The 27,913-nt window shown below is 39.0% G+C and overlaps 1 protein-coding gene across 12 annotated transcripts in view; it reads left to right on the forward strand.

The window, feature by feature from the left end:
* The window catches only part of LOC134209544 (calcium uniporter protein, mitochondrial), a 567,109-nt gene that overhangs the window by 496,316 nt on the left and 42,880 nt on the right, over window positions 1–27,913 (forward strand). For all 12 annotated transcript variants that reach the window (XM_062685523.1, XM_062685524.1, XM_062685526.1 and 9 more), the window contains one exon: window positions 22,259–22,487. In XM_062685523.1, coding sequence (XP_062541507.1) covers window positions 22,259–22,487 — 229 coding nt within the window. The remainder of the gene's footprint in view (window positions 1–22,258; window positions 22,488–27,913) is intronic.

The following is a 27,913-nucleotide window of genomic DNA, read 5'->3' on the forward strand; positions in this document are numbered from 1 at the left end:
CCTGGAGGAACTTCCGGAGGAATTCCTGGAGGAACTTCCGGAGGAATTCCTGGAGGAACTTCCGGAGGAATTCCTGGAGGAACTTCCGGAGGAATTCCTGGAGGAACTTCCGGAGGAATTCTTGGAGGAGCTTCCGGAGGAATTCCTGGAGGAACTTCCGGAGGAATTCCTGGAGGAACTTCCGGAGGAATTCCTGGAGGAACTTCCGGAGGAATTCCTGGAGGAACTTCCGGAGGAATTCCTGGAGGAACTTCCGGAGGAATTCCTGGAGGAACTTCCGGAGGAATTCCTGGAGGAACTTCCGGAGGAATTCCTGGAGGAACTTCCGGAGGAATTCCTGGAGGAACTTCCGGAGGAATTCCTGAAGGAACTTCCGGAGGAATTCCTGGAGGAACTTCTAGAGGAATTCCTGGAGGCACTTCCGGAGGAATTCCTGGAGGAACTTCCAGAGGAATTCCTGGAGGAACTTCCAGAAGAATTCTTGGAGGAACTTCCACGCCGCTGCCAATCACCAACGGCGTGACGCCGCTGGCTGAAATTGATCTATCACGACACCGCCGGTTAAATTTCAATCAACGCACAGGTCTAGCTGGAAGTACCCGTAAGGTGGCCAATTCGATCGAAAATCACCGAAATAGACTCCAGTGTACTTGTTTTGCAAAGTTATGAAGTTTGACATGCCGGAAGGTGGATTCCAAGAGTAAACGAAAATTGGCCACTTCCCCAAGGGAACCAGGTCCTGCTTCCTTCGGGTACTTCCCGAAGGGTGGTCAATTCGATCGAAAATCGCCGAAACGTACTCCAGTGTACTTGTTTTGCAAAATCATGAAGTTTGATATGTCGCAAGATGGGTTCCAAGAGCGAATGAAAATTGGCCACTTCCCCAAGGGAACCATGCCCTGGAAGTACCCGGAGGGTGGCCAATTAAATCGAAAATCGCCGAAATGTACTCCAGTGTACTTGTTTTGCAAAATCATGAAGTTTGACATGTCGCAAGATGGGTTCCAAGATTGAACGAAAATTGGCCACTTCCCCAAGGGAACCAGGCCCTGGAAGTACCCGGAGGGTGGCCAATTTGATCGAAAATCGCCGAAATGTACTCCAGTGTACTTGTTTTGCAAAATCATGAAGTTTGATATGTCGCAAGATAGGTTCCAAGATTGAACGAAAATTGGCCACGGGAACCAGGCCAACGAAAATTCCCCAAGGGAATCAGGCCCTGGAAGTACCCGGAGGGTGGCCAATTCGATCGAAAATCGCCGAAATGTACTCCAGTGTATTTGTTTTGCAAAATCATGAAGTTTGATATGTCGCAAGATGGGTTCCAAGAGCGAATGAAAATTGGCCACTTCCTCAAGGGAACCAGGTCCTGGAAGTACCCGGAGGGTGGCCAATTCGATCGAAAATCGCCGAAATGTACTCCACTGTACTTGTTTTGCAAAATCATGAAGTTTGTCATGTAGCACGATGGATTTCGAAGCCGATCTGCCAGTGACCATTTTTTTCGGGAGGGAGGTAACCCCAGTACTCCCCGGAATATATCCGGAACCATGGCCATTGGAGAAAAATTGGCTTCGGTTCCTAAAACTATAGGAATTTTGTGATCGATTCCAGAGGATTGCTTGAAAATCCGTTAGAAATTGGCTGAGCTGCGTGGTTTTAAATTTTGAGTGTTGTCGTTAAATAGGGGTTGGGGACGTACGTGTTAACTACTAATGGTACATGTTTTATAACAACCTCTGTTTAAAAAAAATGCTGTAACAGAATAACAAGTTCTGATATAAATCTGTTACCATCTACTGATGGGGTATGCGTCCCTCTTTCGTCTATCTCCGGACGCCGAGGGGTGTTCCCCAGTCCTGGTGTGGGAAAGACGTCCGCAGTGCCCCGACTACCGAGGAATCTGGCCCGGCTCTTCTCGTTAGCTTCGTCCATTGGATATTACGATCGACCCGGCCGTTCCAGGGCATCACACTTTGCTTCTTCATTCGCATCCTTCTCCGGATGCCGACTTCGGCCCACAGATTCCGGTTGGGGTATGGCTTTCTGCCCAAAGGTGCCTCGACTACCCAAAACGGGCGTTGCGTTGGCTCAAGGGAGGTGGTAGCGTTGTCATTGAAATCAATGAGGTTCGATCAAGTGGGTTCCGGAATAAGAAAATTACTAAACTCTTTTAGTGTAACCTGAGGGCGCTGAACGTTCAGGGTGGCTGGAAGGGTATATCGTTGTATACAAATACTGTAATACTGTATCGTTGTCATAAAACTCGAGCATGAGTAGAGAAAAATAGCGATAGTTTCCAATCTTTGCGCAATATGCCTTGCTCTAAAAAAGATGTACGTTTTTGTCAACGGGTTAATGATTTCAAAAGCACATATTTCCAATACATAGGGTAACGGGAGGCAATGTTAGCCTTATATCCTTTTGTAGGAAGATATTTACCACTGTTTCTTTAAAAAGTGTATAAAAATATTTTTTAGTTACATTATGGTAGATTCGTGTACGTCTCCATGTTATAAATCCAATACTAGCCTGAAAAATCAATTTCACTCGTTTTTTCAGCAGCCACTCAAGCAGGCAGGCTGTACAAGTTTTTTTTTTTATTTTGCCCAATAAAGTAGTTTTCTGGATGAACTAACCTATTTTTGCAAGTTAGATGATCGGATAATAATCACAATATTAAATTCACAATTTTCATTAGTATAGCGACACGATTAACCAAGCCTACCTTACGGTTTCTTCAAACGATTTATAGTGAATAATGCAGCAACCTTTGCCAACCTTGATAGTTGATAGTTTAAATAAGAGATTGTGCACAATTATTGTATACTAAATAGCAGATCCCACGAACATTGTTTCACCTAAAATTGATTTATTCTCTGATTAGTTCTCGAGTTAGTTATGCAGAAATTTCTGTTTCATTTGTATGGGAGTCCCTCTTTCCAGAAGAAGGAGTTCCGAACCACCACAGAAACATATCTTCCCTTCCAAAACAAACATGCAAGATTTGGCTCCACATGCCAGATTTGGTTCCATTTGCTTGATTAATTCTCGAGTTATGAAGAAATTGGTGTTCCATTTCTATGGGAACGCCCCTTTCCAAAAAGGGGGGGGGTTCCAAACCGTCTTAAGAACCGGCCACAAAAACCTCTGCATACGAATTTTCACGCCGATCGGTTCAGTAGTTTCCGAGTTTATAAGCCCTAGTAGCACAGTTCAGATCGATTCGGTTCTGCCAGCAACTAAAATATGACTGGATTTGGTCACATATGAGTCATAGTAACTGATTTGTAGCAAGTGCGCTATTCTGGAGGGTCAGACAGACAGAAATTCATTTTTATGTACCCGATTCTTTTTTTACACGAATTATTTTCAAACGGATTTTTTTACACGGATTCTTGAAATAAAACGGATTTTTTTTGCACAGTTTCTCGAAATAGCATGGATTGTTTTTACACGGATTCTCGAAATAACACGGATTTTTTTTTACACGGATTTATTTTTACACGGAACGCATCCCCCAGATTAACAAAGACCCGGTTACTTTTTTTACACGGATATTTTTTGCACGGCTTTTTTTACACGGTTTCTCGAAATAGCACGGATTTTTTTTGCACGGATTCTCGAAATAACACGGATTATTTTTACACGGATTTTTTTCACACGGCACGCATCCCCCGTGTAAAAAAAGAATCGGGTGTATATAGATTAGGCTAATGTTTCGTCGAATCCCTGTGAAAGGGCGTGAGACAATTTATGAATCTTAGCAGCTACTGTTCTTGGGTTAAACTATTGTTTAAATATTTCAACATCTTATATCAATGAACAATATATTACAAGAATTTACAAGCTTTTAAAAAACTTACAATAAATTAAATTACTAAAAAAGACTTTTTACAAATATGCTCCCAATATTCATGTGCGATGAATTTTAAATAACCAATCAAAAGAAACGAGGCCGCGCCAGCAACGAAAAGTGACAAGGGTAGTTCCAACTCGAACGAGAGAAAACGCTCATGCTAAGGGATCGAAGAATCATCAATGATTAATGGAAAATTGCGCAACCGTGACAGGCGCCGCACTCGTGTCACATTGACACAACCACTTCCGTTCAATGGTTAGGTGCTAACAAGTGTGTGCCACCCGCTGAGAGTGTATTTATCATTCGAGACGAGATATGTACCAACCAGCAGGCACCTGCTAGAGTTTCGCTATGCTTAATTAAGTGGTTCGAATGCATATGGTACGAATTGTCGATCGGAGCTCGGAAAATTGCTTCATCACATCGAATTGCTTTTTTACACGGTTATCGTTTGGGTGGAAAGCTTTCCATTTTCCACAAATTAGTCCACATCATGGAGCAAGAGTGAAGAAATGCCATTTTCTTTTATTTTCACAATGTGTGTGAAAATATTAGTTCATGATCTACATTGAGTTTCCGAGTCCTGAAGTTCTGTAAGATCAGTGACAAATTATAATTTAGAGTTCATAAACTGTACGGATCTTACACCCAACCAGCGGATGGCAGATTTTAATACAGTTCTGCATAAGAACCTTGCAGAAACTGTATAATAATTGAGCATATACAAAATCTGTATTATTTCAATACAATTATTGTATTGAAATAATACAGATTTGTATTATTTTAATACAATATTTGTATAAAAAGCTTACAGAATTGTATATGCCCAGATTTTATACAATAATTGGCAGATTTGTTTTTTGGGTGTAAGTAAGTAAGTATAATAAGTATAATATAGTAAGTATAATATATTATATATAGTAAGTATAATAATATAATAAGTATAAGTAAGTATACTTACTGGGTCATATTTATCAATTAAGCATGATTCTGAATAATAGCAAAATAAAACGCCACTGACTGTTAAATAACGTAACAAAGGGTAAATAAGTGTAAAATTGAAGTTAAGAGAAATAAAGTATCAATTCGTTTTCAAATCACGTGAAAATATTCCGCTCAACATCATCCAGTCCAGAGTGAATGTATAATTACGAAAATAATTTTTTACATTTTCTTCTCTGAGCAAACCGCCCAATCAGCAGTAACCAGTAATGAGCAGAAACTCAATGACTTTGTTATTCAAACCCCCATCCTTCTCAATTGTTTCTGCTTTCTCGGTTTCATTTAAAAACCCTTCAGTTGGTATCGATTCAACGACCGATAGTCATGAATATTTGCACTATCGCTCTATTATCAGCGAGCGGGTAGCCACATTATTCTCCCAATAAGTGGCGCCAATGTGGATAATTTTGAATTTATTAACTAAATATGCAAGCAGATCGAGTGCGCGAGTAACAATCGAAACTGGTGAATATTAATAGTTTTGTGCTCGGACGTTTTTTTTTTCTTTCTCCAATCCGTGCCGTATCCATTCATGATGATAGGCAAGTTGCAAACGTGCTAATCGTGACGAACTGTTGAAGGGATGGGGCTTGGAAGTTTTCGATCGTATTAGCCCATTAATGCACGGTGATCTCGAGGAGCTAAACTTGAACAGCCTTTTGTTGTTGTTAATTCACAATTAAGCAGAGCTTGTCTGTAATCAATTGGATCGATTGGTGAATATAAGCGGTATAAGGGTTGAGCGTTTTCTACTAGTCGGATCATTTCAGAACTACTAAAGTAGATATGTCTATTTCAAATAATGAATTCAATTAGGCCGATACAAATATTTAAAAATAATAATTTCTCCCCCTCCCCACGGATTTTTTGCCCAAGAATAATAATTTGCAGGGGCAACCATGAAATTTCCAGAAAATTTTGAGGATTTTCAAAACATTATTTATCAAATCCGAGGATTTTTTTAATTTTTTTTTTTCATTTTATTATTTATTTTTCACTAGTGGACCCAGCAGACGTTACCCTGTGAACTACCCATGCGAAACTGCCATATGAACCTTGATTTAAGTTTTTTTTTACGTTTTAATCAACTTTACTCATGACTTCACATAAGAAAATGTCTGTTAACCCCCTTCGAAAACTAAGTATTAAAAATATTATAAATTCAATTGCAGATTTTTCTATAAACCTTATCAAAATTTCATATAATATAAAAAAAACAAATCCCAGTTTTGTACCTAAATAATCTCAGAATGTTTGCCAGTTAATCAATAAGTGCTTGGCGATTTTTAGTTATATATTGAGAGCTTTCGTATCACTGTGCTCTGCAGTATAGCCACCAATACGGTGCAGTGCAAATCAACTGCCAAAACGGAACGGATTGCATCGGTTGAGCAGCTTGGAAAGCAAAATGTTTTCATCGCTCCTCTTGTTTTGGAGTCCAGATGCACTTCACACGACGAAGTGTGATCCGTTAGAGACAGAAAATTGGACAGTGTTACCAGATGCAGAAGAAGTTGAATAGCGTTTGTTTAGCAATGTAAAAATCTTTGATCACTATGAAAAAGCAAGAAAAGAAGTCAAATAACGAGCTATATTCGGAAACGGTGAACAAACTCACGTACACATTATTGGTAGCAAATCTTGCAACACTGCCATTTTCCGCACCGGGGTATCCTTCTCGTGTGAACACATACTGCCCATGCTCAGACAGCGTTGCATGTTTCAATTAAATCATTAACTGTTCATATCCATTTTCGAATTCTAATTTTCGCTCTCGAAAGCCAACAGCATCATCATCACCATCACCTTCAACAGTCTTCGCTGTGTTCGCCTCGTATCTTGCTTGGCAGACATGAACAGCAAACCAACGTACGTACTACTAGCCAGCCATAAGTCGCCCTAATCCGATAGGATGTAAGCGTAAGTAGTCGGAACCGAGAAACCCAGTAGTGGGATGTTCGACAACTTCCTCATACCAGTTGCAAAGTACCAGCAGCGCCTCATCCCAGCAGCGATTGCATACCATGGAGTACAACTTGAACAACATTTCGAGTATACTAACCGAAGCGGTTGTTCTGCTCTATATTCATCGCCACAACATCGTACACATTCGCTCAGGGGCCATTGGTGTGCAATGCACTGCAGAAAAGGATGACCCAGAAATCTCGATGTGTGCTGGCGGGATGTTGGCTAAGGTTGGGAATATCCACCGTCGTCGTCGCACCGACAGACTGCCACTGCCCTACTGTTGGCATGAGCGTTATGATGCACATATGTTTGGTCCGATGGATGTGGTTCTCCGCAGAAGCATTCTTGAACCGAATATGGAGACACTAATTGATTGCAAGTATGTACGAGGCTATGTGGTTTGAGATTCCCAAACCAGCCACCGGCGAGTGAGCCGTAATTAAAGGAGTAAATCTGGTTACGGAAAAGTCCCTGAAGGACAATTCAACATTTTCGGTTGATGGGATCATTTTGATGGGGAATCTCCGACCCCGGGGACACTGCTAACAACTATTAGATGGTTGTTGAGCTTTTCATTAATTGCATTGTAGTTGACATTGAAAATTAGGTTATAAGAGCATTTTCTCAGTTTATAAACTCTTCTATATTTATTGTTTCTTGTCTTCTTATCGTCTTGGCTGATTTTGTCGAGTTGTCAATATTCTTTTTCTGTATATAATACTTACCTATGACAATACAAGTAGAGGCGTGCAAAATATGTCAGGCCGTTGATCTACATTTTTTTACGCCAGTCCAGATTTGTAGAATTCTCTATTTTTCACAATTTCCAGTGGAAATTTCCTAAGAACTTCCAAAGAAAATTTCGGAAAATTTCCCGAGGAAAATCCAAAGATTCTTCCGTGAAAATTTCGAAAAAACAATTCCGGGAAATTTTTTGAGGAAATTTTCAAGTGTATATTTTTTGAAAAAATTTCTAAATATTTTCTGAGGAAATTTATCGATGTCGTGGCGCTGCAGGAGATTTTCTGGACAGGAAAGAAAGTGTGGAAAAGCGGGCGTCGAGCGGCTACCTACCCCAAAGCTGTGGCATCACCAATGAGCTGGGAGCCGGAATGCACCAACGCGTGATTGGGTGACATGACAGCCAATGAGCGCAAGGATGTGTAAGCTGAGGATCAAAAAACGTTTCTATAGCAGCAACTACGTGCACTGTCCACGCGAAGGTCGACCTCATAAAAAGAAAGGAGCGTTATATGCACCTCTTAAACTGACATGGCATGCGCACTGCGAGACGTCAAAATGGTCATCGGTGACATGAACTCTCAGGTTGGAAGGGAGGAAATGTAAAGATCGGTAATCGGACCGGATAGTCTGCATACCGTATCGAGTGACAACCGCTAACGATACATAAACTTTGCAGACACCCGCGGAATGGTAGTCCGAAGCACCTTCTTTCCCCGCAAAAATATCCACAAGGCCACATGGAGATCACCTAACCAAGAAACGGAAAACCAAATCGACCACTTCTTATCGACGGTAAGTTTCTCTTCGATATCACAAACGTTCGCACTTAACGCAATGCGAATATTGAACCAGACCACTACCTCATTGCAGTATGCCTGCGCTCAAAACGCTCGACGGTGTACAACACGCGTCGAAGTCGAACACCGCGGCTAAACTTCCAATGGAAGAGCAGGTAAGTGCAGCTTCTCTTGAAAATGAGTAGAGAGATATTACATCCGCCATTGGTAGCACCGCATTCGCTGCATTTGGCAGAAGGTACGGTGTCCTCGGATCAAAGAAGCAACCGGTATGACGGCGAATGTGAACAGTTAGTGGAATAGAAGAATGCAGCATGGGCGAATGAGGCACAATACAAACGGGCGCGGAACACACAAAACTCGATTTTCCGGAGGAGAAAACGCCAGCAGGAAAATCGTGACCTTGAAGATATAGAGCAACTGTACCGCGCTTAAAACGCACGGAAGGTATATTAGAAGTTAATGTTTACGTTAGGGTCACGTGCCGCAGCCTGACATGTGTACGGATATGAACGGGAATCTGTTTACGAATGAGTGATCCAGAGGTGGCGACAGCATTACGAGCCTAGGAGCACGCCACAGGACATTCGTTTTCCAGCTCCGAATCTCCTGAAGTTGACGAACTACCAGGAAAGCTATTTATACCACCGTGAAGCACTGACTGGCTAGAGCGCAATTGCCAAGGTTTGGGAGGATGAGGTACTGCCGCAGGAGTGGATGGAAGGTGTCGTGTGTCCCATCTAGGAAAAGGCCGATAGGCCGAATTGTAGCAACTACCGCGCAATAGAGCGAAGGCTCTACCACGAACAAGGTGTTCGCCGTACGCCAAGTATTGCCGAAATGCCGCGTATACAACGTGCCCACACATTATCTATTCATCGACTTAAAGGCCGCATATGATACAATCGATCGAGACCAGCTATGTCAGCTAATGTACGAACACGGACTTCCGGATAAACTGATACATTTGGTCAAGGCGACGATGGATCGGTTGATAATCGTCGTTCAAGTTTCAAGGGCATTCTCCAGTCCCTTCGATATGCGCAGAGGGTTACGGCAAGGTGATGGTCTTTCGTACCTGCTAGTCAACATCGCGTTGGAGGGAGTAATACAAAGTGCAGGGGTTGACACGAGTGAAAAGATTTCCAGCTATTTGATTTTAAAGACGACATTGATATTATGGCACTTAACGTTGAGAAGACGAAAAAAGCCTACATCAGACTGAAGAGGCAAAGCAACGGTAATCGAACTAGTCTTTAACACGTCGAAGACTAAGTACATGATAGAAAGAGGATCAAGAGAAAACAACTTTAGTCATCCACCACGAGTTTGTATCGGCGGTGACGAAATCGAGGTGGTTGGTGGATTCGTGTATTGGGCTCACTGAAGACCCCCGATAGGACGATACCAGCAAAGAAATTCGGAGACGCATCATGGCTTAGAATCGTACATACTTTGGACTCCGCAAAACGCTTCGGTCGCATAGATTTCGCCGCCATATCAAACTGACCATCTACAAAACGCTCATTAGAACGTTAATCTGGCAGTGGACATTTGGTAGGGAGAGGTTCGGAGAATTGTGCATGCATATTTCTGACATTGGCGTAACTAGATCCGATGCCTAGGGGAGTGGGGGAGGGGGGTAAAGCTCCTCTATCTTCTTCTTCTTCTTTTTGGCATTACTTAGTGATCATTTGGCACTTCCACAGTTATCAACTGCGAGATTTCTAAGCCTAGGTACCATTTTTGACATTCGTATATCATGAGGCTAACACGATGATACTTTTATGCCCAGGGAAGTCGAAGCAATTCAGAACCGAAAATTGCCTAGACCGCCACCGGGAATCGAACCCAGCCACCCTCAGCATGGTCTTGCTTTATGGCCGTGCGTCTTACCGCTAGGCTAAGGAGGGCCCTGAATCGCCGTCAAGTTCCTAACGAGGCAGTGAATATATTTGCATATTTCTATAAATATTTTATCTATCTAAAATTATTCCGATGGGAATCCTCCAAGGATTCCGATGAGAATTCTTCAGTGATTTCCACCGGAATGTTCCAAAGACTCCGACGGGAATATCCAGACATTTCGACGGGAATCCTCCAAGCATACCGAAAGGAACCTCCAGGAATTCTGAAGGCAATCCACTAGGGATTCCAACATGAATGTTTTAGGGAATCCGAAGGAAATGTTCCAGGGATTCCAAATCCTCCCGGGATGTCTACGGGAATCCTCCGACGGAAATGTTCCACAGACTCGGACAGGAATGTTCCAGGGATTCTAATGAGAATCTTCTGAATATCTTCCATCCTCCATGACGAGAATATTCCAGGAATTTGAACGGGAATGTTCAAGGGATTCGGACGGGAATGTTCTAGAGAATCCTACGGAAATATTTCTTGGATTCCAATTAGAATGTTCTAAAGATTCTGAACGTTATTCCGGCGGAAATATTTCAAGAACTCCGACAGGAATGTTTGAGGAGTTCCAACGGGAATGTTCCAGAGATTCCGTCGGAAATCCTCCAGGAATTTCAACGGGAATGTTCCGGGGATTTCGAAGGCAATGTTCCAGAGATCTAGCAGAAAATGAAAATCGTCGAATGATTCCGAGGCAATATGTCCAGGAATCCCGAAGCAAATCGTCGAGGGACTCCAAATTAATCAGGGACTCCGTAAAGAATTCTCCAATGATTCCAAAGGGAATCCTCCAGGGAAATCTTCGAATGATTCTGAAACAAATCTTCGAACAACTCAGGAGGCATTCCATGGATTATGAAAAGTATCACCCACATATTTCCAATGGTATCCCTCAACGACACCAAAAGGAATCCAGTGTGAATTCTTGTGGATTTCGTTTGGAATACTTCGATGATTCTGAAAGGAATTCTTCAGAGATTCCAATGAGAATTCTTCGCGGATTCTGATGGCAATTCCATTCGGATTGTAATGGGAATTGTGGAGATTATCATGCTGCTAGGCAAGCGGTAGTCTGCTGATTATCTGTCACTCCAGTCCGTGATGTCTTTGACTGCTGGTGAATACCGCGATTCCTTTGATTGATATTTTGGTGGCTCTCCGTTGTTGTTCATATCAAGCTTACTTGGATGCTTTCAAATCAATTAGATACAAGTGCAATTTCACTGCCACATAGGAATCTTTATCAGAAATGAGCAACAAGCTCATTTGTCTTCCACTTATTTCATTATGATAGGGTGACTATGGGAGATAACTCTTTGTCTTCGAACTTTTTCAGTAGTTCATTATGCTAAATGTTGAAAATTGATATCACTGTTAACTAACTTTTACAATTCTAGGGGGTTAAATTTTTTCAAGGGAGGGCTAAGCCCCCCTTATTTCTGCCAATAATTTCTGAGTAGTCCAAATGGATGTTTTAAAGAATTTGATAACAATTTCCCATGGAGCGGGATCAGTAAAGGACAAAACTTTAGTATAGGTACCTACCTTGGATTTGGCCGAAACTATGCAAACATATTCAGCATATCAGTGATTTGACATGAGGAAAAATCGTTTGGATTCGATAGTAGCTTTAGAGAAGGGCGTATGTGTTTTCGATATCAATGTGTTTGAAAAACTGTAACCGTTTGATATAGAAAAAAAAATCTGAGAAGGAATGGTAGAGCATCTAATGAGTTTTGGGAAAAAATACACAATTATTTTTCTTTAATTTTGCAAGTAAAATTGTGCATGTTTTGAAGGTAGTGACAATGTGGTCAACAAATTTATTTAAAATTTTTTCCTAAGAACAACTTAAAATATCTATTAATGTTATTCGAAAATACTTTCCAATACCAGTTCATGATCTGCATTAAACGAAAAACTCATATTAACAATCATCCTAAGAGTAGCTGTTTTCTAGATATTTCGAATTTACGCCGTTTTTATAAGTTATTCGCAATGCTCCATAAACAAAACTATGTTTGCCTCAATATACATGGATAACCCAACAACTTTCGGCTCTTTCAGTCTTTATGAAAAGCTTAAACGAGTTTTAGTAATGGCGTCCAACTACGGCTATTTTTTTCGTGATTAAAATTGTGTGTTTGATTTTAACATTTTTATCACTTACTGCATGTGTTTCAATTTTTGAAATTATTTCTACGAAAAGCTTTGTTGCTTTCGCACCTACGCTTTCGATAAAAGCTGTGGCAATATTTCATGGTCCGCGCACTTCAAGTAGTCGTTATAAACTGGGCTTTGGTTTTGGCTTTTTGTGTTATGGTATTAAATATTTTGTGTTAGTGTGTATGTTCATTCTATTGGTATCAGCGTTGTTTTTATTTGCATGTAAGATGCCCGCATATATTGCACTCAAGCCATCTGTGTCAGTGCTTCTGTTTATACTATTTTCATTATTTACAATGTGGCACATTTCTAGGATAGGGAGCTTGTACTGCTTGTTATGTTGGTCTATTATTTTAATGTTTTCGAGGTTGAAACGGTGGTTTTGTTCAATACTGTGTTCTAGTAGTGCTCTTTTTTGACTGAGGAGTATCATTTGTGGATCTGTTTGACTACCCGGGTAGACGAAAATGGCTCATTAACAGTAAAACGTGATATTGATAACAAAATATGATATTAACTTGGTTGAAATAAGAGTAAAAATAACAAGCGAAAATAACAAAAAATTGCACCGAAATATCATAAAAATATCGGGTTTTGCCATTAACAAGAACTTATCAATATCTTGAGCTATTAGTTTGTTCTTCTTAATAGCAAAACCCGATATTTTTATGATATTTCGGTGCAAGTTTTTGTTATTTTCGCTAGTTATTTTTACTCTTATTTCAAACAAGTTAATATCATAGCTTTGGTTGATATTTGTGTGCAATTTGATTCGGTCCCAATTTTGTCTTACACTATTGATGACCAGGTGCTTCGGAATCGACGTAAATAGAGAGGTGACGTCGAGCGAAATTAGCTTGTGATTATCCGGCAGTTTGATCCCATTGATGAAGTCACAGAACGAAAAAGAGTTTTTAATGTTGTATGGACTGTCGATGAATTCTTGTAGGATGTTTCAGACGACGGTAATAACGATGATTTTATTAGAATCCGCACTAATACTAATACAGTGTTGAACTAAATTCATTATTTTGGGGCTATTTTCCGACTTACCTCCATCATTGCATATTCATCACATTTTCATATTAATTTTTCTCTTATCCAAACTATCAATTACTGAGGAATTGCTGGAAAAACGCTGAAAACTGCTTTATTCGTAGGCCGACATTCGCATTTTTATCGAACTTCGAAAGATCGGTTCAAACACATACTCACGTACTTGATTTTTTATTTGATCTTTTCCCACTGTGTCCTGGATTTTATCACTCCTACAACATATTCACTAACTGAGTTTCACATTTTTCTTCAATCTTGACTACAAATTAATTCACTTCACGTCCAAACACTGTCGAAAACTGCTTTCCAAAAATCGAAGTGAGAGACAAATTTGATGCAATAAAATGCGGAAGACTCAAATACAGTACAAAATCTACTCGATGCAACTTCATTCAATGCGAACAATACATCGTATACGCCAGCCAACACGCAAACAAAAGTGTACATACACAAGAAAATAATCATCTCGTCACCGTTGCCAGATTTATTTATTGAAAAAAAAAATCATTGCTGTTTGTCGGATTAAACAAATAAACCAGAAATAAATATTTAAACATGTTATGTAAGCTTCTGTTACATTCCAAGTGGTGTATACAAAAATTTAAACCGCTAAATACCGTCGTGCGGGGCTTCTTTTGACTCCGGGGGCTACCTTGGATTTTCGATTTTTTTTTAAATTTTAACGTAAAAAATACCAAATTTGAAACAGAAAGTTGCCATCCAACTATCAACAAGACACCCGATTGGTGATAAGGACAATTTTATAGTTATTTTTTTATAATTCTTGTTTTAAAATGTCCAAAGTAGCCCCTAATTTGTCAAAAGAAGCCCCGCACGACGGTACCCATATATTTGATACACCGTGAACATGTGTTATGATGTAGAATAAACATTTCGTCAAGCCTGGCAACATTATGCATCAGCTGGCATATAACAACCCATTTCCACTCACCCCAGTTGTAACAACATTTATTTATTGCTGCTGCACTTTTCCGTACCAATTACATCACTATTACAAACAAGCGATACAGTCGTTAATTTTCAAAACATTGTGATCAGAGTTTCAACTTTTCGTTTCAATGAGACCAAAGCAATCGTTTCTCGGGCCAAGGGAGAATCTTTTTTCGTTGTTTATGTTGAGGATCATCTTTCACCCATTAATCTTTCTCTGCAATTAGCCTTGGATGATGAACGAAAATCTTGCCTATTAGGGTAATTGATCCGATAGTCGTGGGTGTTCCTATAGTTGCGGTAGTGTAGTTTTTATCAAATATACGCAAATAACGCAGCAACCCACATTGTTTATCAATTAGTTGACCTGTCATTAAGTGAAAGAGTTGAAAACTGTTTTGGATTTACTAAAAAATCGGTAAAATATCACTGAAATACTGTAATTTATTCTCTGCCTTGTACCAATAGTTGCAGTAGTGTTCCCATAGTTGCGAGTCCCGTATGAAAACAATGGGATTCGCAACTATAGGAACACGAATTAGAAAATATCGCAACTATTGGAACATTGCACCAATAATTGGAGGATTCATTTTAGGTAATAATGACAGGAACTGCTGCCATCGGAATACTTTCTACTAAAATTATAAAAGAGGAGCTTTCGAATGCACAATTTAGGTAAGCGAAATAAATTATAGCTTCTGTGCATGCGAACAAACAGTGGTGGAACGTGCTTAGTTCCTCCACTATTGGGTTATTTACCCTAGATGAAAATCCTTTTTCGTTTCATTACTTCTACCTTTCACTTACTTTTTCCGAGAATTATCGCAAAACAATTACAAAATTGGTTGGCCGCGCCGAGATTCGAACACAAAATAGTAACAATAATAGCCGTAGGGATACGCTTACTCTAACCTCACCACCATGTCATCTGTATGAAAGCATTAAATTATTTGTTCTACATAAGCTACTACCATCTGCATTGAAGACGCAACGAAAAGACTCGAATATGAAAGAAAAAGAGCAAACTAACGTTTGGTGGCAATCAAAGTGAGCGAAAAATGATTATCACTCTCAAGGCTGTTTTTCTTTCCCGAAAAGCGATTTCTCCCCGAAAATGTTCGTGAGGGTGCATCCTGTGCTCCTGAGATTGAGTGAGTGATACGAACCCTGATTGTGATGGAGTCTTGAGCCTTAACACAATTCTGTGTTCCGTTCAGTTCACACAAAACGGGGCTTCGATGCTTCGTGTAACCTGATCCTCAATTGGACTAGTGAGACCCAGACTACAATCATGAGAACTCTCAAACTGCTGAGCAAGTTTTTGAGCCTTTTCGCCATTTGTTTATAAAATTTTATTTCCTCAAGCGCTGGAATTGGCTTTTGAGTTTTTTTTTAAAGAATTTTCGTTAATTTTCAAAAGGGTTTCAAACTGGGATCCAACTTTGAGACATTATTCTCGAAGTTAGTATTTCTCAGAATAGCGAAACATTATTAATTTCATTTTGCAAATCTCGGCAAATAACTTTCAACGCGGGATCGCGAGTAGTATTACCATCACCTCACATTTTTAAAACGGATCAGTAGCTGAAGATCGTCGTTCCCATGTAACACGGACATGGGACATAAAACAGGCCTTTTCCAAACTTTTCATATTATTTTGTTCACTTTTGTTAAAGTGAACTAAATAAAATTCTTGAGCAATACCCCTCTTGGAAATACCAGAGCGAGATTTCTTTTTCATCTTAATAATACTTGGACTGGTGAAAATCCAAAAGTGAGAAATTTCAATTTTAATCTCATCACTGGGGAGACCTTTCAAGACGACAGTTTTGTCGTCGTACGTAAAGAATTTATGTCGCTTCTTAGTTAAATACTGAAGACGACATTTGCGACGTCTGGCAATCTGAAATGAAACCTTGATCCCCTGACGGTTACTCAAAATCTCATTCCTAAAGCCAGAAAACTCGGCAACAGATGCCGCAATTGGTGGAATCCTTTGCTTCTTTGCATGAATCGTACCACCTTGGCTGGAGGTAGATTTGATTTGCTCAATTTCGTCATGAATCAATTAGAACTGATTACTCAGTTCGATAGGTGAAGAATTATGTCCAATGTTAGAGTTAGAAGGAATGTCTGAACCCTACAGCTTCTTTTTATTTTTTCCGCGCTTTGGCAGGACGGTCTTGAAACCTTGTTTCTTAGAAGGAAGTGGAGAATTCAGAGACTCCTCCTTCCTCTTGTTTTTATTAATGCTCATTACTGAGCGCGGAGACGTGACCTTCTAAGAGGTTTTTTTTAAAACAGTGTCCTTGCCTGAATTTTACTTCCGCAAACGGGTTCAACGTAAAACAAAGACACGGGTCCAAGCAAAAATCGTTATGGGATAAGTAGGTACAAATAGCGCTGAGAGCACAGTGAAAATTAAAACAGCTTCGGGTAGTATTAGAAACTTCCAGCAGCAAAGATAAAATAGAACCACACAGCACGAAAGCACGATGTACAATGAATCCTTAATTACCACAACTTTGTCCTTGCTCGAAAAATGGATCAAGCTAGGGCTCAGTTTGGTAGATCTTACACACTACGAAAAAGTGATCTACCCAGTGCCACGGAAAACCCAAGAGCAATACGCAAACAACTATATTGAACTCATCTCAATCTTAACAGCATTTGATTAGATGCATCCAAGTGTCCTGGACCATATGGGATTCTCCCATTGTTACTTAAACAATTTGCTACAGCTTTTGTAAAACCGTTAGTTTGGCTCTATAATAAATCATTAGGTCATGTAGTTTTACCACATTTATTGAAAGAATCTTATTTTTTAAAGCTCGTACGTAGCTCGTACACTTAGTATTTGGCCGTTTCTTCCCAATTATTGCGGCGCCTCTGGTGGCCGTACCAAGAAGTAAAATCCATCACATCGTTGCGGAAGGTTTGTTTAATTTATGGTGAAAGTTTCATCAGTATTGATGCTCAGGCTCACGTTCAAAAGTTGTCGAAAATGGTACGCGAGAGATGGGAACAAATTTTGCACGTCTCACTTTGGAAATCCAACATGGTCAGGAGGAATGATTTCAAAGTATCTAAAATTAGCTAAATTTATTGTAAAAACTGTCAAACGTTATCGGGAAACACTATTGCTGGATCGCGTAGAAAAAAACAATCGTATACACTTAGAAAAATTCATGTAAACTTACGTTTCTTTACATGCACATAAAAGGAGCGGCAAAAGGCATATAACTTTACGTCTAAATTTAAAATTACATTGTAATGGAAACCCAAAAAAAAAAATACACGCCATGACGTAAAAGCAAGCCATTACGCCATGACGTGGAGTTTTAGTGTTGCAATAATTCCGAAGTTGCGAACTAAAAATCTTCGTCGTTAGAGAAATGGATCACTTTTAAACCAGAAATCACTTCATGTAGAATTTATTCGGTATTCTGACCTACCTTAAATAGCATTGGTCATCGGGTATATAAAAAAGATATCATTGACAATCCGCGTCATTTTCACTTATAATTATATGTGTGCACCCGAAAGGTAAAAGGATAAAGATTCTCGATACAAGAACATCACTGACTGATTGGTTATCACTCTGTAATCCTCACCAACCTCACTCAATCTAACCAACAAATTTTCTTATGGTACCATCTTTACATTTTACACTTCGCACGTATGCAGATTTTCCTTTTTTTCTATCCCACTAAAAGCCTCCTTTCGATCCGCTCTGAACATTAAAGCAATCGAAGTTGGTTTTATCGAAATTGAAGTTGATGTTTTAGCGTACAATTGCACTACACATTAAACTTGTGAAAAAACAAACGAACTGCACCGATGATGAGCAAACTTCCGACACAGGCGACGATTGCAAATAAACTGAGTGGCTGTCATAACACCATCTCCTAATCTTCTTCTTCTCTTCTTATTGGCATTACATCCCACACTGGGACAGAGCCGCCTCGCAGCTTAGTGTTCATTAAGCATTTCCACAGTTATTAACTGCGAGGTTTCTAAGCCAGGTTACCATTTTTGCATTCGTATATCATGAGGCTAGCACGATGATACTTTTATGCCCAGGGAAATCGAGACGATTTCCAATCCGAAAATTGCCTAGACCGGCACCGGTAATCGAACCCAGCCACCCTCAGCATGGTCTTGCTTTGTAGCCGCGCGTCTTACCTCACGGCTAAGGAGGGCCCCAACTCTCCTAATCTAAAACATGCAAATTTACATCCAATGGAACCGAACTATCAAGTTGATAAAAAGATTATTTGATACATTGAATGAGAAGTAAATTTCAGTCTGCTTAGTGTTTACGTCTTCAAATATTAAAAAATAATAAAGATTCCGTCACATGTAATTCTCACGATTTCTTAGTGTGTAGAAACGGAACATACACAAATGGTGCAAAACAATCAGAAAACCATCTTATATGGAGAAGTGGTGTGAAAAAATGTCAGCTTAAGGTGACCGTTCTACTGTGCAAAAAATAACGAGTAGTATTGAGAGAAATGTCCGAGAATTCATCCGAAATGTCAATGAATCATTTTTCAATATTTTTTCCTTCAAAGTTTATTAAATTTCCTGTATAATAAAACCTGAACCACCTTGTTAAACACTTTTACGGCAAAGAAATGTCTAATTTCGTGCGGCCAAATTCTAAGTGGATCAAGCTTTACCACTTGATCACAATTTGCCAGCAAATTTAACCAATTTCCGCATGTGATGTAAATGTTTTTAAAGACAAGAAATGTTCCTATGACGGTTCAAAACCCCTCCTCATTACAAATAAAACAAAAATGTCAACATAACTCAAGAACTAATCAAGAAGTTTTGACGTTTGCTCAGCCAAATGAAATTGAATCGCACAGCAACCTTTAAAGCTTAAATTGTGAATACAAAATAAATGTTTGTGCTACTTAGTTAACTACTTAATTACTTAATTAGTTAATTACTTAATTAATTTTGGGCGAGACGAAGTTTGGCAGGTTTGCTAGTTTCTAAATACTTAGAAATTGAATTGAATTTTAATACTAATATTGATTGCAACATGGAATCAAAATATGCTATGCTTTTACTTCAGGGTCACATCACATTCATTTCGGGATTCATTTTTAGTTACAGGTTTCCTACACAATATGAATAGGTTTCGTGTACTACATGCTCTATAGAGTTGGGGTTATACTCATAAATTAACCTTTATGGCGTTGAGCTTTCATCGTTGCTTTTACCAGAGTGAAAATCACAGTTGCCAAAAGGACTTTTGTGATAGTATTGTTAAGATGTGGTCACATATGTGACATATTAATCACAGAGAAACAGACGTCTCACTCAGCACATGTTCCATCGTTCACCTTTTTAACGGTTAATTTAATTTTATGTAGGTGGTCAATCGGCCACCGATGGCGCTTCCATCGATTTTGCTTGTGTTTGACGTTTGCGCACTACCGCCATCTGGTTGCCACTTGACCACACACAGTGATTTTAGCATTGGGGGATGATGTTATCGTGACGATGATTTTGATTACATTTTGTTCTAAGTGAGACGTCTGTTTCTCTGTGTATTAATATTAATATTAATCCGTACTTAATTCACCAGAGTTAACACGAACTTCTCGTTTGTCTTTATATATTGACTAAGCAATGAAACCGAAAGGCATGGTTTAAGATAACTGTGGCTTGCCTTCTTGTCTGAAGGTAGAGACGAACACAAGTTGATACGCGTGAAAGTACTCTTAATCGGAACGTAGCAGATTTTCAACATGCGCTAATTTAGGCTGATTAGTTATTCATCGAGTAGTGGCTTTCCTGACTAATGTGGCGGTGTGGGAGGTAGATAATGCCAATCGATGCGAGAGTAATCGTTTGCTGATTCATAGAGCGACTCATTTGATTTGTACATAATTAATTAGCTGATGTTTCACTTTCTACATATAAATGCGTAATGATGGGAAAGGCGTATGAATTGTAATGAGAATGACAGGGACAATATAGTTGGGACATACCGTGTCAATTACTTCAAGTTCAATAACTCCAATAGTTTTGGAAGAAATGGAAAATTCCGTAAAAGTGAACTATAAGTTGAAAAAATGTAAAATTTTAAATGCGTCTCCATAGTCAATATTTTCAAGTTCAATCCTGGATGCGCATGGTTTTGTTTAACGATTTTATGACTGTCTATATAATAAAATTTTTAAATAGATTTTAATTTTAATTTTTATAGAATATTGTAATGTAAAGGAACTTTTTTTTGTTTGTTCCAAAACTTCAAACACTTCCCAAGTTTCAATTTCTTTCCAAGATCTCTTTTGTTATTTGCACTTTCTTCTGAGTCAGCCTCAACAACCCTTGTCCCGCGTGAAACTTCCTGATTGTGCTTTTCGCCGGCGCTCGTACGTTTATGCCCTTTGTTTCAATCCACTTGCAGCGTTTTCTGACTTTGATTTCATCCCGACAACACTTTCATGGCGGCGACTTTTCCGACGAAACAAGTTTATATATCGCTCCTTCTACCGTCCGTACACGAGAAAACGATGATGGTTGGTGTTTACTCGACAAACAACAACATATGGCGATCTAGCCGGAACGGGAATTTTCATGTCACTTTCTATTTGTACCATGGCCGGATTTCGCATCCAAGATAGATAGACAACATGTGAACGTGGCACTTATCGCAAGCGCTTCTTGAACTGTGCAGAACAAGAAGGATGCACTCAGCAAAACAACAGCCCCCTCCAGCAGCCATCACATCCAAAAGAAGAGGGATCCACTTGCTTTTGTCCGATTGAGGACCCCCAGATGCTGTGATGTTTATGCAAATATTATTGGAGAGCTCCTTTCAGATGCTCCAAATTCGACAGACGCTTTGATTTGGTTTTTCACAATCGAGCTATTGTTGAAGGTATTGTTCAATCAGTCACCTGATTATAGGAATTTCTTATATCATTCTTCTTTGGAATTTTTACAAATATTGCTGTCGCCACTATTTTAAAATGAATTATTGGCAGTGGCTGGTTTTCTACCCGCCGCTGTCACATCCAGGCGCTATAGTATATGCGCAAAATAGCCAGCATGAGTTAACCACGTGAAGTTTGTATGACGAAAGACATCTAACGCGGGTTTTCTCAATCGTAGGAACTTTTCACAAAAAACTATTTGGTACCGGTTATGTAGGAAGGTGTCCGCTACTACCCCTACCAAATATTTTTTCGATTAAGGTGCTTATTATCGAGATATTAAACATTAGATGCCTTTCGCCATGCTGATTTCCGAAAGTTAACTCCTAGTGTTGGATGCTTTATTGATATAGAAAGAGGCAATGCCGTAGAGTAAACAATTCAATTATCAAGGTTGATTTTTTAATTTATCCGATTAATATAAAAAAAATGGAGGATATGGAAATACAATATTGTAACTATTTTATAAATACTTATAAATAATAAAGTCTTCAAAATGAATAAAATTTGTAAAATTCATAAAATTTACATAGCTTTAAAAAAATTCAGAAAATTTAGAAATTATTGAAAGTTTACAAATTTAAAAAATTATCAAATTTACAAAGTTTACAAAATTTACAATACTTTTTCACAAAATTTGCTAATTTCATTGTTTTTTTAATTGCATTTGTCCTTTTAAATTTTTTAAACAAAAAGTCCATTTTTAAAGAGATTTAAAAAAAAAGTACTAAATATACATCAGAATTTTATTTACTTTATCTAGTTTGTAGACTTGAAATTATAAAATTTACATATTTACAAAAATATTTCTTTTCTATCATCTATTTCCACAGAAGTCACCGTCAAGTACGTGAGGGGCCTTCCGCACATCACCGTTCCACTGCCAAGCCGTAACGAGCGATGCCAGTTCACGTTACGGCCCGTCACGCACAGCGTGGGCGATTTCCTGGAGATGCTCAAGGTGGAGGACCGCGGCGTGGACCGAGCGGCCGTACTGAACCGGGATGGCGTCCGGATAGCGTCGTCCTGCTCGATCGAAACACTGATGGACGATGAGTTTTGGTGAGTTTTACGGAATTTTCTTTTTTTTCTGCTCATTGTTGTTGGACCATCGCCGCCGGAAGAATCAATCGGAAACCGTTGGGCCCAAGCTTCGATTTTTGTTTCCGCTTCAGCGAAGAAGAATGCGATTCATCTCGGGCTAATCGCTAGAAAGCACGGATGAGAGTTATCGCATCATCGGCTGCAGTTGGTGATTGATGATTTGACATCATAGGATACAGCCCCATGCTCGCCACTCAATCAATCCGGTACCGAACGGAAACTTTCATCCCAAAAGGAACAGCACGAAAATGCGGATGAATGAGTTTATCTTCTGTTGGTACTTCACATAAGATGTGCTGTCTTTCGCTTGCACTAACAATAATCTAAAGCTGATTAAAGCAATGATATGGTTTATTTTTTACGTCCTAACGAGGGCGTTTTTCCGCTTCGAACAGAAAGAACTTGAAGCCCTAATTTTGACAACTTTCCTTTATTCATTTTTGATAATAAATCCATGCCTGATTCCATATTCTATCCAATCCAAATTTGATGCCACCCGTGAACAGATTTTCATCTCAGAACCGTCATTATTTGAAACTCCCAGGGCGGTGTGAGCATGCAACTTTAGCCATTGAAAGTTTGCATAAATGTAAATATACAGGATGTTCGGTTCTTCAGTGCACATATTTTGAAGACTGATAGATGATGAATACTTGACGAACAAAATTGTTATACGCATATGCATCACAATTTGGATATTATTCGAGAAGTATAATAATTACGATTAAATACCTTGGCTTTCCTTTAATTAATTTGAAGAGTTTTAAAAGTTTCAAAATTAATTAAGATTCCTGTATTTCCAAACGAATTCCACCAGTCGACTTGTCATTTTTAACATTTTTTTTCATGTTAATTGATGGAAATAATAATTAGTTTCATGGTTATTTTGTTGTATAATTTATGTATTCATTCGTTATTTATAGGTTATGTTGATTTTCAAATTTATTAAATCCCCTGCTCCACGATAACTGATAAAAAATCGTAAATTTGTTAATTCTTTTATTTTGAACTTATTATTACATTAATTTCTTCCAAATAATTCCAGCAATTCCTCCGTAAACAACTCAGAGTTTCTCCGAAAACTAATCTAAGATTTTATTCGGATATTCTTCAGGAATTCCTCCGAAATTTACTGCTAAAATTCACCCGGAAATTCATTCAGGAATATCTCCGGAAATTCTTTTGAAAATGCTGAATAGATTTTCACTGGGAATGCCTTACGAGATTCCCTAGGAATATTCCTGTAACTCCTCCGGGAATTCTCTCAGAAAATAATCCGGAAATTCCTTCAAGATTTTCTTTGAAATTCTTTTCGGAAATCTTTCGGAAAAAATCAGGCTCCTCAAGAAAAATGTCCCAAAATTTATTCAGATATTCCTATGAAAAGCCTTCCAGACATTTCTCCGGAAACTCCCCACGGAATTCCTTCAAAACTTCAAAGCAGTTCTCCCGTAAATCAGGATTTTTGTTGAAAAAAATTAAATTAGATTTTTTTTTATTTTCCAGCAATTTGGCACATACATTCGTTACGATCAGAAAGCGTAATTTGCATCATTGGTTTGCCGTTTTGACTCGCCTAACTTATGACAAGCACCTAAGCAAAAACACATTGAACGTTTTCAATAAAATATAGCTTACAAACGGCTTGTCCGATCGTTTTGGTGTCTTCGGCAATGTTTTGGGTAATCAATGTGAAAAAATATAGCTCCTTAACGACCCCTTAACGACTGAAATTTACTTCAAACGCTTCCCTAGAGTGAGCCTCGTGACAAATTGTGGTTTTTCAGCGTCAGATGACAAGTAACGGGTATCAGCATCATGTTTCGTACATAAAACACGTTTAAGCTTTCATTTTTACTACTAGAATAATCATTTTAAAATTATGAAGCTAGTGTGCCTATTATGGCCACCCCCGAGTCCATAATAAGCAACGCCGAGTTTGTTTATATACGTATTATGGTAACCCCATTTGAGGAAAATGTTCCATTCTCACATGTTGCCACATGTGCCTATTATGGACCCCCCCCCCCCTTATGTGCTAGTAATGGACCCTTGAACTTATTTACTTTTACAAATTAATTATTATAACAAAGGAGTAAGTGCTAGTAATGGACCTCGTGCGTATAATGGATCTCCTGAACAAAACCCCAAATTAAACGCTAACATTTTCTTTGGATAAAGTAGCTCCATATATCAGGACAGCAGTTCTATACAATTGTCATGAACTGGGAAACAGGAATTTAGTTATATTAACTAATTTGTAAACGTAAATTTGGACCCTTGTCCATTACTAGCACACAAGGGGGGGTCCATAATAGGCACAAGGAACATGTAAAAATGGAACATTTTATTCAAATGGGGGAATCACAATCTATATACATAAAAATGAAATTCTGTCTGTCTGAACCTTATGAACTCAAAAACTACTGAACCGATCGGCGTGAATATTTGTATGCTGAGGTTTTTGAGGTCGGGAAAGGTTCTTAAGATGGTTCGAGACCCTTCCCCCCTTTGGAAAGGGGTGCTCCCATACAAATGAAACAGAAATTTCTGAAAAACTCGAGATCTAATCAGAGAACAAATAAATTTTAGGCGAAACGAAGTTCGTCGAGCTTACGTGAATTCTCCTGGAAATCCTCTAGGAATGCCTTCCGAAATTTCTCCTAAAAATTCCCACGAAATTCATCCGAAATTTCTCCTGAAAATTTCATCTAGGAATTTCTTCCAGATTTTCTATGAGTTACCTCGATAATAAGCACAATCGAGTCTGTGCCCTTTCTTGTAGATAGGACATATGAAACCATAAAACCAGCTCGAAGGCATTTCTTCTTCCTCCCGAATCATTTCAATCATTCGTTCTGCCGGTAACTCCCAACTTTTAGAAGATCGGCTGGGATTCCGTCCTTCCCAGCGGCCTTACTCTTCTTTAGCTCTCAAACAGACTATATCACTTCGTCTAGAGTTGATGGATCCACTGCTTGTCCGTCATCCTGAATCATAATTTTGCCCTCTTTGCCCGGAAAATTCAATAATAACTTAAAGTGCTCCACCTGCTCGATCGGTCAACAGATTTCCGGAGCTGTAATTGAAATTGTTTTGAACATGTTGTTGATCGTTTTGTAGAACTTCCGCACGTCGTACCCAAGTGTAGGCCGCTGCAAACTCTACCCATTGGAATGGTTGCAATCGTCCCGAGGATTCGAAGTGCGCTGGCATGACAACCAGCTAATCACATGCAAGAATAATTTTCATTCATTTTGCAAATTGCAAGTCATTATTTTGTGTGTGATTTTTACTTAATATTTTTTTTCCATTTCTAGCGGCTTTAAAACGTGACCCACAACTGGGTAAATTTGTTTGGCTAAAGTTCAACACTTTTTATAGGCACCATTCTACTTTTGTCAAAGCAAGTTCTTGGGGAGGGATAAATTTCCCCCGAATATTTTAAAAGTCGGTTTTTGACAGCATTAGCATTGAGCAATTCGCACAAATTCGTAGGTGGTACAAGCCAAGACTATTGTACGAGAGTAGCATCAATTTCATTCGTTACCTCAGGTAATGATTTGGGACTAATCATTTACCTCTTAGATGGACGCAATGCACTCTCCAATAGCCGAGATCTGTGCTAGCCACGTCCTTGCGAATGCTGAGGAAGGGGAAGGATGGTTAGTTTGACACCTACTTAAGAAAGATGCAGAGAACTCTACGACCTCTCATAGGTGCCACGGGAGGTTTTGGGATTGTGTGGAAGGTTAGAACAGTAGGAATCGTTTTGGTAGAACGTGAAACACAGAAAGAACTAAGATAGAAATTCAAAGTAGGAAACTTTTTTTTTCAAAGATGATTCCTTCCTGTTGAAATCTTTGAAAAAAGTCGTGGGCGGGAAAGGGTTAAATGGACGTATGTTGGTTTTTTAATGTCAAGTACATAGGGATTTGTAACTTTTTATTACGGGATAGATAAAATACTAATGAAGGGCTTTGAAACGTCTTTGGTAACGGTGGGGCGTTTTGCCCAGGCCTTATTTTAAATACATTTTTTCACGACTTTTCAAAAAAATCTTTTTTATGTGTTCTCTGTAATATTTTTATATGACTACTCACAGGCAATGCATTTGCGACTTTTTGGACTACCAAATAACACAAAATTTGCATAAATTGCGTTGAAAAGTAAAAAAGTTATCAAGGTATTGCCTTAGGGGGGAGGCATATTATACCGTCTGACCCTAGCTGGCAACATTGCCAACAAAATCCAATGCGGATTGGTAGATTAATCATTCAGTATGTAATGTCTAACAATGATTCTAACATTTGAAGTTTACAATGTTCTGAAAACTCATATGTGAATGTACATATTATGTGGAAAATAATGATTTGAAAAATGTATTGGATATAACCACTTTCCCTTCGTTGGAACTCGAACCCACAACCCTCTGTGAAGTTTGTCATTAAATATTATTTTATACTCAAAAGTCCAAATTAAAAGTTTTTTTTTTAATTCTGAAACTTTCTCATATACCAGTATTCTATTGGTATTTACGGTATTGACTCCACCAAATACCGAATATCGGTATTTTTTTTAAATGGCCAATACCGACCACTCTACAGCAGCGGTTCTCAACCTGGGGTACATCCCGAGCAGCACAAGTCAGGCACAATCGGTTGCAGCAACTTGTTTGTGACTAAATCTGGTCACATACGAGTTGCCGTAACCTAAGTGGAACATGTGTGCTGCTAGGGATGTAACCCTGGGGGTACCTTCGCTGGCCCTAGGGGGTACCTAGGACAAAAATGCGTAATGGCGGACGTATAATAATTCCAATCAAAACTCATTGTAAAGTTTTGATAATTGTGTATTTTTTATTTCAAAAATGTGTATTTTTCAAAAATATATTTATAAAAATTATTTGCACATAACATGCAATGCGATCAATAAATCCCAATTGAGTTCTGCCTTCCACAACCAGCACAATGTGTGAAGGGCAACGGAACAAAAAACGAACAAACCGTCGAAAGAACAAATTTAAAAAATCTTCAATGCAATCTAGGATCTGAAGGTTCAAAATCCTTCGTTTGAGAGGCATGAAGGTTTTTTTTTATCACTGAAGCTAGGTTGCTTCGTTGCAAGAGGATTAAAAGCATCCTTCTTCACTTCTCGGAAGCCTTCTTCCAAGCAGCTCGAAAGCCTCCTTTCAAGGGGCTCAAAAGCCACTTTCCAAGAGGCTAGGAAGGCTCCCTTCAAGAGGCTCAAAAGTCCATTTCAAGAAGCTCAGAAGCTTCCTTTCAAGAAGCTCAAAAACCTTCTTTTCTAGAGGCTCAAAAGACTCCTTTTCTAGAAGCCTCCTTTTAAGTGGCTCGGAAACCGCTTTTAAGAGGCTCGGAAAC

This window comes from Armigeres subalbatus, chromosome 2 (assembly GCF_024139115.2).
Source record: "Armigeres subalbatus isolate Guangzhou_Male chromosome 2, GZ_Asu_2, whole genome shotgun sequence".
NCBI lineage: Eukaryota > Metazoa > Arthropoda > Insecta > Diptera > Culicidae > Armigeres > Armigeres subalbatus.